Below are 14,027 nucleotides of genomic sequence, written 5' to 3'. Positions count from 1 at the left end.
AGGGTTCTCCTATCACAGCAAGCAGCAGGTGCCACCCGCCCCGGAATACCGGCCTCTGCCGAGCGCCCGCAATAAGGCCCGGGGCCCAGACGGGACAGGGAGACAGCTCCTGCGTCTGTGCTGGGGGAGGCTGGAGGAACTTCTCAATGCAAGCGCAGATGCTGCCGGCCAGTGAAGACACACAAGGAGAAGCAGCCCAGCACTGCTGTCCATGAACAAAGCACACTGATTGCCTTAGCGCCCCAGGGTGCTAAGACACAGAAGGGCATCAGCCCAGGGTCCCACGCCCGCGGTGTGGCCGTGGAGCCTGAGCATTTGTCCCCGCGCTGTAGCACCTCTTGGGAAGAGCCTGGGCGGTGGGCTTCCTCCCTCACCAGGCGGGGGAGGTCAACCCCAGCCCTGGCCTGGGTGTGCCTGCTGCACTCTGCTCAGCGGGGAGGCAGTGCTGTGACCTGGGTGCCGGAGCTCCTCCCCCCAGAGACGGCGCCTGAGCCTCTTCTAGACCCGCGTGAGACAGGGTCAGCTGCTCGGGCCCTCACAGCCCAGGCCATGAGAACTGCAGGCGGAGCCAGCCTGCCCTCATCGCATGACTGGTGGGTGTCCCCGAAGACCGGGTCTGCTCCCCCCTGCCCTCCCACTGCTGCCCCGGAGCAAGAACACTGCCGGCCATCACTCAGGGGCAAGGTCAAGTTGCAACCCCCCTGTGATGCCAATCCACCAGGAAGAGGGTCGGTCAGAACGACCAGCAGAAGACCCTAAGGAAGCACTAAGGGAATCGCCAGAGAAACCACCAGGCCTTCAGTAATGAACTGAGACACCACCACCACCCCCCCCCCCGGCGAGATCCCAGGAATAAACCAGAAGTCGCCGTAGAGGCTCGGGGAGACGGAACAGCAGCAGAAACGGTCAGCTCGGCACCGACGCCTCACCTGCAGCAGCAGCTGGAAGCCCAGGACCCGGATCCCCGCCGTGCTCAGCAGGGCTGGACCGTGACAGCGGCCCCCCTGCAGGAACCCGGGGAGTGCCGCAGAGGTGCAGCACCAACACCGGGTGAACCCCATCAGCCAGCAGCGGGAGAAAGAGAGAAACATCTAAAATCAGAAGTAAAACCGGCGGGGAGAGGGCGCCTGGAGGAGCATGGGTGTGACAGAGGACGTCTGCATGGGGAGAGGGCAGCAGCCGAAGCCTGACCCCAGCCTTCAAGGGGACGAGCCCTGCAGGGAGAGGAGGGAGGAGAAGAGGGGGAAGGTGGGAAACTATGCGAAGCCCACTCCTGACTCCAGTGGAACAAACTGGATTGTCTGATTAAGACCGGAGACAGGGAGGGCAGCGTTTGGACGCCCGGGTCCACACAGGAGGACCTAGTTCAACCCCCGCTGCAGCTCCCACCCTCGCCTCCCGCTCAGGCGGACCCTGAGAGGCAGCGGTGATGGCCGCGCACGGGCACCGCCGGCTCCTGGCTTCAGCCCAGTCTGGTCTCGGCCAAAATAAACACTTAGGGAGGCAAACTGCAGGGGGGATGTCTCCCTGTCTTTCTATACTTCAGGAAAAAAAAATTTTTCTTTAAAATCAGATTATCAAATTGATTTTTATAACAGAGTTACCGAGAGAGGTCTTCCATCCCTCCACTGCTGGGTCACTCCCCCGATGGCCGAGCTACGCCAATCTGAAGCCAGGAGCTTCTTCCTGGTCTCCCACGCGGGTGCAGGGGCCCAAGGACTTGGGCCATCTTCCACTGCTTTCCCAAGCCATAGCAGGGAGCTGGATTGGAAGTGGAGCAGCCGGGACTAGAACCGGCGCCCATATGGAATGCCAGCACTGCAGGCCAGGGCTTCAACCCACTGCGCCACAGCGTTGGCACCGATACATGATTACTAACAAATATCAGACAAGGTGGATTTAAGGTTAAAAGCAGGGGGCCTGTGTTGTGGCACAGCCTACAATGCCGGGATCACTTGGAGACGCTGGTTCGTGTCCTGGCTGCTCAGCTTCCTGCCCAGCTCCCTCCTAGTGGCCTGGGAAAAGCAGAAGACATCCTAAGTGCTTGGGCCTGGCCCAGCTGTGGCTGTTGAGACCATCATGAGAGAAAACCAGCAGGTAGAAGATCTCTCTCAATCTGTCTCTGCTCTAACTCTTTCAAATAATTAAGTGGTCTCTAAAAAAAAAAAAAGGCAGTAAACAGGGACCATACATAAATCTGTAATGATGAAATATCAAAAAACTAGGTTAAAAAAAACTTGATCAAGAAAATACTCAAATTATACACATCAAGGAGATAAAATCATGACATGGCAAAACTAAACAAGCTTAGTTTGATAAATATATAGAAAATCATTCATGAAGTATTTTCATGTAAATTTACATGCCATGGGCTATGTCAATAAATAATTGTGACTTAATAATTCTCGTGGATCAAAAGGGAAACTATAGGGGCCAGTGCTCACTGTGGCGTAGCGGGTAAAGCCCTGGGCTGAAGCACCGGCATCCCATAGGGGCACCAGATCAAGTCCTGGCTGCTCCACTTCTGATCCAGCTCTCTGCTATGGCCTGGGAAAGCAGTGGAAGATGGCCCAAGTCCTTGGGCTTCTGCACCTGGCACCCCTATGGGAGACTTGGAAGAAGCTCCTGGCTTCAAATCAGCCCAGCTCCGGCCGTTGGGGCCATTGGGGGAGCGAACCATCAGATGGAAGCCCCCTCCTTCTCTCTCTCTCCCTCCCTCCCCTCTCTCTGTGTAACTCTGACTTTCAAATAAATTTTTATAGTGTTTTTAGACTATTTCACCTCAAAATCAGTGGGACACAGAGAAAGCTGTACACAGAACATTTGCGTTCAGAAATGAGAAAAAGAACGAGATGTCCAGAAGGAGTTAAGACAAACTAATCGAAAACAAAACCAGAAAATGAGGTCAGCTGCTCCCACCCTCGGTCAAGAGCAGAGAATGAAAAGGGAGCCATGCTGCAGGCAGGGAGGGGCCGACAACCACACTCCCTCCAGGAAATCCACGACTGCTCACAACACAAAGGCGGAAACGCACAAGCAACGCAAATCACCATGGGAGATTGTCTTTGAAGACAAAGGCACCTGTGCGTCTCATCCGGTCTTCAGCATACCCAATCAGGGTGTGCTAAGAACTGCGGAGACCACACGGAGGGGAGGTGCGGCTCTCGAGTGTGCTGGAACCCTACGGATAAAACCCAGTGAAAAAGCAAACCGCAGTCTAAGCCAGCTCAGGAGCCTCCTGGGGGGGACGGGGGGCTCACCCCGAGTGGCCTCCAGGTCACCACAGGGCCACTGGAGTCTGCTGTCCTGTTCCGGAGAAGGAGCCGGCACATAAACCAGCAGCCAGCCATCGATGCTCGAGAGCTGGGCCCTGTCCACAGCCAGAGGCGCTGTCCTGCACGTCGGGGGTGGGGGGTCTGCCCTGGCGTCACCACACACAGGTGAGGACGGCACTGCACGTGGACAGCAGGAGCGCGGGATGTCGCTGGGCTCCAGGACACTGCGCTCCGTCCGTCTTACGGATCACCGTCATACCCATGAGCCATCCACAACCAAGGCACCGTTGTCCTGAGTCCAGCCGTGCAGTTAAACGCCCAAGCAGGGAGTAAGTTCCCAGAATGCACTGCGGGTTCACCCACAGGAAGTCAGGCATTCCCGACACCTACAAACAACACAGGATGAAGTGCAGACCGTCTCAGTAATGCTGACAAGGCAGTGCCGTAGACGCAGCTAGCATTCGTAAGCCTACAAGAAGGCATCGAAGGAAGAACCTTAGGTAGAAGGAAGGCTGTTTCCCAAAGTCCACTAGGAAACCCCGGCCCTAGGCCCAGGGCAGGGGCCGCAGCTTAATGAACCCGTAGGAAACCGTGTTATCACACGCCAAACACGAACACGGGGGAAGGAACGTACCTTCGCCGCCGTGGGTGCAGGAGGGCAGCCCGTGCTTAGGACACGGGCGGCTGCACCCGTGGCCGCGGCCCGTGAGCCGAGAGCCCGGCGTGCCGTGATCCCGCCGCTTGGCGTCTCAGACTTCATCTAGGCAACTTCTCCCAGGATGCAGCTATACCATCCCGTGTAGTGCACCGTGAGGACCTGCAACGCGCTCAAAACCAGCCCCTCCTGGCATTTCTAAATGCCCAGCTGGAGGGGAACCACAGCGAGGGGCATGGAGGAGGCCCCTGCGCCACGGCCCTCCCAGCCGCCAGTTCTTAAACGCTTGCCACCTGCCCCAATTCCGTGCTCTGCCCACTCGCAGCCAGGCCCGGCTCCTGGCTGCCTATGCGTTCTGCCCCTGCCTCTCCAGTGCCCCTGAGCCGGCTTCCTGCACCCACCTGAGGGGGCCGTCCAGGCTCCTGTCCCCACCTGGCACTCAGCGGACATCTCCTGCCAGCTCACAGCATGAATATGCCATATAGAAGTTCACAGGAAAGCCGTGCGATGGAAACACGATGCATGGATGTGAAAATGCTGTGCACCTGAAGAGTCTCAGTTGCATCCTTCCGTGAACTTTGCTAAGTAGCCTCATGCATGTGTCTCCCGCGCCCAGTCACGGTGGGACGCGACAGTCATCTTGGGGGCACTGCGGGGACCCAAGAAAACAGCAAGAATGAACTCCCGGCTTGGAGCGAGGAGACCGCTGTGCCCACGTCGCTGGATTCTGAAGCAACCCCTGAACACAGGGCGGCAGCGTGGTGGAGCGGAGTGACAGCGGCTGCGGCAGCCTGTGATTTCCCATCACTCTAGAAGCGGCAGTGACAGGCCTGGCGCCCGCCATGATTGCGAGGCTGCTTGCAGCTGGCGGCCGGTTCCCCCCACAGCTCCCCCGACACGTCTGCATGCCCAGCTCAGCTCGAGGGGTTATTTCCTATGGACTTGGCCACTTCAAGCCTCCACAGGAAAACAGCGTGCTGCGAGGTCAGGACTGCCAGAGACCGCCGCAGCCGGCGTCACTCCAGCAGCCAGAAAGGCCCAGAACAACCCCCGCCCCGCAGGGAGAGGCAGGCCCATTGCCAACGGGCGAGCATGGAAGCTCCCTGCCCCCCGAGAAACTGCCCTCACGCCACAGGCTCAGCCTCGGGCTCCCATCCTGCCAGGTCTGGGGCTGACCCCGGGGCCCTGGAGCCCAAACTCCCCCAGTTGCAGGTCTCATGTGCTGGAAGCGGCCTGGACTGGAGGACTGACAACCACAGGTGGGGGCGGCCTCCTGTGACCATGGGGGCGTCCCACGGCGCCACCAAGCCCCACGCTCATCCTAACCTCACACATCCCCCCGACTCTGCCCTTCTTCCCACACGGACACGAGAGGGACACAGGCCGGGGAATGGCCCTCCTTACCTGCCCAGCCCCCAGCAGGGGCCATGCTGTGTCAAACCCCAGTTGTAGGACGCCCAGGCCTACTGCAGTACTTCCCCCAGCAAGCCCCTGGGTGAAGGCACCATCTCTCCCCCGCATGCTATGGGTGAGGCTACGGGAGGCAGCCCCAGCACCTCGCAGTGGCCCCGGAGGACTCCTGGTTTCCCTGGTGACGTTCTGTAGCCACAGCTTCCAGAACATGGCGGGGAGCGGCATCTGACCGAGACGCCCACCGCCAGGCCCGCGCACCTGCCGTGAAAGATGTCTCAGCCAACAGCCCCACAGCTGCGCACACCATGGCCACGAGCGCCGTCCCCATGCCCCAGGGCGGCCCAGATACTGAGACGGTGGCACCCCTGCTGCAGAGGGAGCGGTACGGAGCCCACAGGGTCAGGAGTCCGTGCTGAGGACCTCACAGAGGCTCCAGCGTCCAGGTGCTGACATGGGCGGGCAGGCGCGAGCACACAGATGGGCGCCTGTGACACTCCCACGCCTCTGCCGCTTAGCTGCCACGCCTTCCCCAAGACAGGTCTGTCCACACTTTTCTCTCGAGCAGCCCCTCTGCCGGGGGCCTGCAGCTGCACAGGGCGGGTCCTGGGTTTCCCGCCCCACTGCATGGGTGCTCACGCCGACTCCCCCCTCTGTTGCAGGTGATCACAGAAGCCAGCGCCAGCCAGGGCCAGCACCTCATCCGCACCCCCTTCGCGGGAGTGGAGGACTTCTTCATCCCCCCCACCAACCTCATCATCAACCACATCAGGTGAGCCGGGCCCAGCATGCTCTGCGGGCTCCAGGCTGCAGCCCAGGCCGCCTGGGGGCAGCTCAGCCCAGAGCGGGACCTGTCTCAGTGTCTTCTGGGCTGAGTTCAGAGCCCACCAGCAAGGAGCAGAGAAGGGGCTCAGCTGTGGGAGAGCAGCACCAGGGCAGCCCATACTCACGGCGGAGGCCCAGGGGCTGCCCCAGGTCAGGAGGGCTCCCAGGGAGGCCGGCGTGGGGAGCAGCGGGCAGAGCAGGAAGCACCAGTGGCCAAGCGCTGCACTCTGGCAGGGGGGCAGGCGTGGAGCCTAGGAGTGGTCACTGCAGACGCCCCCGTCCTGTAGCAGTTCTGCCCCTGACCACAGCTTCCTGCTAATGCACACCCTGGGAGGCGTCAGGTAACGGCTCGTGTGGTTGGACCCCTCACCCACAGGGAAGACCCAAATCAAGTTCCTGGCCTCTGGCTTTGGGCTGGTCCAGCCCAGCTGTTGCAGTGGATGGGAGCTTACTCTTTGCTTCTCTGCCTCTCAAGTACATCATTAAAAAAAATCTATCGTAACTATTGTTGACCCATTTTACGTAAGAGCAAACTGAGGCTGAAAGAAATCAAGTCAGGGGCCAGGGTCACTCAGCCAGGAACTGGCAGCGTCCGCTCCAGCCATCCAAGGCTTGCACACAGGAGCCCCTGATGCAGCTGTGGCTCAAAGACTTCCACAGGCGCCTCCCAGGGAAGACCCCATCCCTGCAGGGAGAGCCGGACCGAGCATCTGAGCATGCGCCCCACGGGGCAGCCCCACAAAGCCGCGGAGGCCGCCCGGGCTCGGGTGCGGCTTTCCTGTCTAAGACGCTTCTAGGGGCAGGGATTTCCCACTCTGCCCGTGCTCCGGGCTCTGTACCGAGTTGAAAACACACACTGGCGGGGAGCCAGCATCTTCCCTGCTCTGACGGGCGGTTTCGCAGAAGAAAATTAGGGGGAGAGATTTCCCTTGACCCCAGGGATTCAGACCCAGGCCCTCAAGACCCGGAAGTCCTCCCCTGGAGCCTGGATCCCCCTCTCCAGCAGGTTCCCACAGCCCACTGCCGCAGCTGGCGCCCACCCAGCCCCCTGCACGCTTCCTGCCCGGGTAGGAATTACCCAGTCCTGCACGCGGGGCAGTGGGCGGCACCAGCCCATCTGCCTCCAAAGGCGAACGCTGTCCCAGCCCCTGCTGCCCCAGGTTCCTCCCCCCAGCCTGCTCTCCCCAGGGCCAAGGGCACCGCCAGGCCTCGCCCTCCGCGCTCACCTGTCCAGACACAGGCAGGGGAGGTGGATTCAAAGCCTCCCTGTCCCTGACCAGTTGTCAACACTCGGCCCGGGGGCTGCAAAGGCACGCCCCGCAGAGCGCTGGATGGGGGGGGGGGGGGGGCCTGAGAGGCGACCCCGCCCCACAGGAGGCCCCGCCCCCTGACCTTCCGTCTTCCCCTCCCAGGTTCGGCTTCGTCTTCAACAGGTCTGAGCCCGCCGTGCACAAGGTGGACCTGGAGACGCTGGCGCTCCTGGGCACCATCAGCCTGCGGCGCCACGGCTGTGCGCCCCGCGCCATGGCGCACACCCACCTGGGCGGCTACTTCTTCGTCCAGTGCGGCCAGGACGGCCCCGCGGCCGCCCAGCTGCTCATCGACAGCGTCACAGACTCCGTAATCGGCCCCAACGGCGCTGTCGCAGGCACCCCGCACGTGTCCCCCGACGGGCGCTTCGTGGTCAGCGCCGCGGCCGACAGCGCCCGGCTGCACGTGCAGGAGGTCACGGTGCGCGGGGAGATCCAGACACTGCACGAGCTGCCCGTGGGCCCGGGCGTGGCCGACGTGGCCTTCCAGCGCTCCGCCACGCACGGCGGCCAGTACGACGTCTACGCCACGCTGGCCACGCGGCCGCACCTGCTGTTCCTGCAGCTGGCCACGGGCAGGCGGGCCCTGCTCAAGAACCTGAGGGAGCCGCCCGCAGGGCCCGGCCGAGTGGTGCGGGACAGCGGGCTGTTCGGCCAGTACCTGCTCACGCCCGCGCGGGAGTCGCTGTTCCTGGTCAACGGGAGGCAGCGCTCGCTGCGGTGCGAGGTGTCGGGCGTGAGGGGCGGGAGCACGGTGGTGTGGGTGGGCGAGGTGTGAGGGAGCGCCCCGCACCGCCCGGCCCTGACACCGCGGCCCCACGCTGGTCCGCTGTACATTTTCACAGACAAAAGCCAAATTCCGTATTCGCTTTGTGGTTCTACGCTGGCCTCCTTGCAAGTTTCCTAGTATAAGGTGCGCGCTGCTGCCGAGATGGGGTTTTTCGTTCGCAAGTCCGATGCACGCCCTGAGCTCCGACGGAACACGTGCTGCCGCCTAAGGAGTCACCTGGGCGCCAGCCGGCCGCCCCCTCGCCTGGACACGTGGACACGCGTGGGGCCCGCAGGCCCCGCCGCCCTCCAGTGCTGCCTTCACGTTGCCATTGTCCTTCACCGCCCCCTGCCCCGGCGGACGGCGCCCCAGCCTGGGGCCTCTGCTGCTTGCTTTTCCGTCCCTGCGGCTCGTCGCCAGCCCCGGGGAGAGCCCACAGGACTTCCTGCATCTCGGGGGACGGGGAAATCACACGCTTTATTTTGGAAATTTTTGACAAGATGATTTTTTTATAATTGTGAATGCTACTAAGCAGGAAGATGCTCTCCGAGGCCCCCGTCACCGTCCACAGCCACAGAGGACAACTGCCCCCAAGAAGAAGGGCCCCACACGGCCGCCACCCCGTTTGTCCAGGTGCAGGGTGGGCGCCCAGGAGGCCGAGGCCCGCGTGCCTGCTTCCACCGTGCGGGAGAGGCGTTTCCTAGCCAGGCCCAGCACCAGACTCAAGGTGGACCAGGCTCGTGTGACTGGGGGCAAGTGGCCGCCAGGCTCGGTGCAGAAACCCCAGGGACGCCCCGAGTGGCGTCCAGGCAGGTTCCAGAGCTGTGCTTTTGTCCACTGGCTGGCTGCCCAGCCGCAGGCCCTGTCCACACTGCAGAGAGCACGCTTCCGTACATACTGACCCCACTCAGCACCAGACACTGCAGCCCATGGGGGGCTCCCAGGTGGGCATCAGTGCAATGCAGCCCACCCAGTCCCGCAGACTCGACCTGGCCCCATGGGGCTCAGAACACCCGCTGGCCCTCTCTCGCCCACGTCCAGGGTATGCTTCCCAGCTCACCTGCTCACTGTACAAGCCACACGGGGCGGAGAGAGGCAGCCCCATCACAGAGACCTTAGCTCCTCTGGCCACCTCGCCTGCTGCTACGCAATCACCGTGTCGGGGACAAGAAGCTGGGCTGCCTCGCCTGGACACACAGCCCCTGTCCTTTCCACCCGCGGGCCCCCAACTTCCCAACCTCAGCCATCCCCGTGAGTCTCTGGTGTCTGGATCCACGAAGGCCACAGCCCCTGCAGCCCTGCCGCATGTGCCTGGACAGGACCGTGGGTGCTCGGGTTTCCTTAAAGGTAAGATACGCAGAACAGAAGGTGAGGGAACTCACCGCAAACCCGAACACTCAGCGTCCGGGGCTGGGATGGATGAAGACGCATCTCCCCCCTTTTTCCTGCCTCAGTACCTGGGTACGTGGACACCCCAACTCCCACTGTGTCCCTGCAATTCTCCAGTGCTCATGAACCTCCCCCTCCTGGCAAAACGGGGTCAGCTCTGGCAGACAAGGCGTCTGCACCTCCAGGAGGGCGCGCGGCCCCAGGAGGCAAAGCCACAGGGACCAAGAGGATCAAAGGCCCAGCACAGGAAAGTAGGACACTTCTTCGGGTTGGGGCCAGCCTGGCCTGCCCCTCTCCCCCTGCAGCCACTGCTGGGAACCCGCCCTCCCTACAGATGGAGCCAGCAAGCAGGTGCTAGCGCGACCACCAAAGAGCTGCTTACGGCGGAAACTCCCTCAGAAACCTTGAAATTAACTGCACGGGAGTTCAAGATACACAGCCCACACCTGTGGCAATGTGAAGGCTTTGAAACGGAGACCCTCCCCCAGCTCAAGCATGCAGGACCTGGCACAAAGGTTCTGGGGCGAGAGCCTACCCAGCCACCCCCAATGGCCAGGAGGAAGGGCCTGTTGGCCTCGCAGCCACATGAACTTCCGGCGCAGCAGGCCTGAGGCTCAGCCGTCCCCTGTGTGGCCGTAGGAGTCACAGTGGCGGCCTCAGCCTCATGGCCCCTGCCGGCCCTGCCTGGGACTGGGACTGGCCCAGGCCCATTGCTTGGACCTCTAAGCTGTTCTCGTCTCCAGCTGCTCTCCCCAAAGCACCAAATAAAGCTTGCCAGAGCCTGGGGAAGCCTTGGCTGGAGCCAGCTATAGACACCACCTTTCAGGTGCCCCGAGCTGGGGACAGCATGGCCAGAGATAGGAAACCCGATCCTGCAAGTCCCACCCGCTCCCAGGCACCTCCCCACTCCTTGCTCATCTGGGCAGAAAAGGGCCCCTACCTCCAAGGGGCACCCGGAAGATGCTTATCACCCCCAAAGGAGCATCCCAGCTGCTGGGTCTCCATCGAACAAAGCAGCCAGGAGCCGGCTGTGAATGCCCCATCTTCCTGTTTCTGTCGACCAATAGCCTGTGAACTAAAGGAGATTTCAGAACTGAGATGTGAATCTGGTCCGTTCTGGATCTATTTTTCTACAGGGGGCATACACAGCGCACTCCTCCCTTCTTCACAGTGTGCTTCATTCCACACGCCGTCCCCACCGTGCACCGCTCTCCGCCCCCACCCCATCTGTGACCTCCTCCTGAGAAGCCAGCCTCCAGGAGAGCCAGCATTGCTCCTGCCTCCCTCCTAGGCATCCGCCAATCTACCTCACATTCTCCCTGCATCCAGCACCCCCACGCGCTGCCCCCGACCCAGAGGTCCCCTGCAAGCTTCCACTGCCCAGGAACCTGCAAGCGGACGCCAAGTGCAGTCAGGACCCACTGGGCCACGGCCCCTTGCTGCCCAGAACCACGCACACCAAGCCCTAGCTCACAGCCCTTGGAGTCGGGACCGAGACCAGAGAGCGCTTACTCAGCGCTGTCAGGGACGTGGGCTCCTGGACAGTGGAACAGACCACTGATCTGAGCCATGCCTTGTCTCTGAGCCCCAGCCCCTCAACCTCCCCCGCCCTCGTCTCTCTCCCTTTCCTGTTGCCTTCCCATGAGCCACACAACAATGGCTCCCACCATCCTAGGAGCAAGTGGCCTTACTGCGACACCAGCCCTCGGGGCGTCCGCCCATCCAGCGTCCCAGCTTGCGGTATGGTGAGGAGCCCCCCACGGGCCGGATGCTGCTCTTGGCTCCCAGACCGGCGCCCAGGCTGAGCAGTTCTGTTCTAGAAAGCCACTCGCTGCCTTGGTTCCTGTCCACAATCAGAGATGACAAAACAGAGATGCTTCAAGGCTTCCAGGAGAGAAACTTACAGTGCCTGCCCTCACGGTGTGACCACGAGGCCCCAGGCAGCCCACCTCGTGCTCTTGTCGGCTACACTGGACCGCCCGTCAGGTCACTTGAGGATCCCAGCACCTTGTCGGGGCCCGCGGGCTTGGCCGTCCGCCTCCCAGTAGGGAGTGAGAGACGAGCAAGCATGTTACGCATCCACAACCCTCTTTGGAGCACTGGGAAGCGCATGGGCAAGCCAAATTAGCCAAACCCCAGATCTGAAATGACCAAAAATGGGGCAAGTGGGGATTCCCCTCCAGAATTCACCGTGGGGCTCCTTTAGCCAGCACTGGAGTGTTCAGCAGGTGCTTTTGTGGTTGGTGTTTGTTTGTTTTATTTTTTTACAAATCTGCAACTCACACAGCCTCCTTTGCAGCTCATCATAACTGACACAGGACCATCCCTTTCCCATGGGGCCCCAAGAGCGCGGCTGCACCCCAGAGGGCTCCGCCTGCACTCCACAAAGCAATAACTGTTGACTCGCCGCGACACCAAGCCCGGCGACACGTGGGGCCCCACAGCTCCGGGGCAGGAGAAGCCGCGGCAGCCCCTGGCACACGCTCCCCAGGAGCAGAGCGTGCTCTCTGAGGATGGACAGCCAGTTCCGACCGCCTGCAAGACACAAGGGCCCCAAGGCTAAGGCTTCGCCCACCGCCCAGCGCGACACCTGCCGACGGCAGGAGCACGGCTGGTGCCTGGCTGCTCCGGCCGCTTCACAGATGCGAGGGCCACAGGTCTGCTGGCCCCCACCCATGCAGGTGGGGCCCATGCAGTGGCACCCGCCTGCCCACCCAGCCCCACGGCTCCCCACGCTTTTCTGACAGCCACGAGAGGCTCTGAGAACAGAGCTGGGCTCGCAGCATCGGCCGAGGGCTCCTGTTCCACGAGATGGCACAGCCACGCGGCCCCTGGCGTGGGAAGCTGCACGCACCACCTGTCCTGGGCGGTTCTCCCCTCCCCGCCCCACACCACTTCCGGATCTCTTCCATCAAGGCAGATTACGTTATTTTGAGCTGTTGTGTAGACTCCCAAAATATATTTTCTCTAATCACCAGTATTTCTCAAAGGCCTCCTGTAATTATTATACATGTGAATTTTTCCTTATTTATACAATATATATAAATTATTTTTAATACATCAACTTTAGTAGAAATTTGTACCAACACAGTAACAGTCCGTGGCGTTTGAAACCAGCTTGTGTTGCGCTGACGTATGACACAGTATTGCACACACGATGTCTCTGTGGTTCCACTGGACGGGGAGACTCACACACCACCATGAGTGTCGTCATTGTAAATGCTCTTTTTCTGAGGATTTTACAATAAAACTTGAGAAACGTGACCTCTGCTGCTGGCAGTCTGTATGCCGTGGAAAGGGGGGCGTGAGGTAGGCAAGAGCGCCTGCTCTGCCTGCTCCCAGGAGCTGCTGGGCCCGCCAGGCCCTGAGGGCTCTCTCCCCTGGATTCCGGCCTCGGCTCCCTGGCAGGCCCAACTCAAACCCCTCTGCACTCCCGGGGCTCTCGTTCTCCCTGGGACAGCACAGTGAGTGCTCACTTACCGACCTCCCGGGGTGGGCACCACCACGAGCCACCAGGCAAGGGAGGGCGGGAGGAGCGAAGCGGCCCCGCCTCACTGAGCACGGCTGCCTGTCAGGGCCCTCCCGAGAGAGGGAGCAGGGGAGCTGCTGCCGTGGGGTGGGCGCGTGCGATCCATCGCGGCGGCTCAGCAAGGCCGGGCCAGCAGGCTCATGACCCAGGGAAGAGCTGCAGGCCACGGGCAGAAGCCGCCCTCGGAAGTCAGTCTCCAGCGTGCGAGACTGACTGCCAGGCTGACGGTGCGTGCGCCACACAGAGGCACGTGCCCGACTCCCGGTCTACTGACAGAACCGCAGATCTCTACAAACAGCCTTTCCCCAGCAACAGCGACACTGCCATTCGCACCCGACTGGCCCTGCGCAGGTCTCTGGACCACAATGCCACAGACCAGTGGCTTCCGAACAACAGAAACCTGCTGCTCACAATTCCAGAGGCGGGCAAGGTCAAGGTCAGGGCGCCAGCAGGGTCGGCATCTGCTAGGAGCCCAGCCCCGGAGCACAGACGCCGCCCTCTCACTGTCCCCTCACCCCTGCGACCCCACCACCTCCACAGGCCCCGCCTCCACACACCATCCACACGGGGTTACATCTCAACAGAGGAATGTGGGGGAACGCAGACTAGAGACCAGTGTCTGCAAAGCATGTAGCCAAGCAAGCACGCGTGGGTGGAGTTCACAAAGAACTCACAAAACTCAGGAGCCAGATAACCGGCCAGCACTTGCTTCAGAGGTCTAGCCGCCCGCATCCCACACTGGAGTGCCTGGTTCCACTCGTGTCCAGCTTCCCGCTCACACACACCCCGGGAGGCAGCAAACGGCTCGAGGAGTTGGGTCCCTGCTACTCATGTGGGAGAGTTGAGTTCCTGGCTTCTGACTTAT

At 61.6% G+C, this 14,027-nt stretch overlaps 1 protein-coding gene and 1 long non-coding RNA gene across 5 annotated transcripts in view; one reads left to right on the top strand and one right to left on the bottom strand.

Moving 5' to 3' along the window:
• Positions 1-12,891, top strand: part of FSTL4 (follistatin like 4) — a 360,281-nt gene extending 347,390 nt beyond the window's left edge. For all 3 annotated transcript variants that reach the window (XM_051844203.3, XM_051844201.3, XM_051844205.3), the window contains 2 exons: positions 6,003-6,112; positions 7,578-12,891. In XM_051844203.3, coding sequence (XP_051700163.3) covers positions 6,003-6,112; positions 7,578-8,253 — 786 coding nt within the window. In that variant the 3' untranslated portion in view covers positions 8,254-12,891. The remainder of the gene's footprint in view (positions 1-6,002; positions 6,113-7,577) is intronic.
• LOC138850147 (uncharacterized) overlaps positions 1-14,027 on the bottom strand; it is a 62,140-nt gene that overhangs the window by 2,017 nt on the left and 46,096 nt on the right. The window lies entirely within an intron of this gene.

Source organism: Oryctolagus cuniculus, chromosome 6 (assembly GCF_051225735.1).
Source record: "Oryctolagus cuniculus isolate XC-2025 breed Fujian yellow rabbit chromosome 6, ASM5122573v1, whole genome shotgun sequence".
Taxonomy (NCBI): Eukaryota; Metazoa; Chordata; class Mammalia; order Lagomorpha; family Leporidae; genus Oryctolagus; species Oryctolagus cuniculus.
This window is presented reverse-complemented; position numbering and strand designations above follow the sequence as displayed.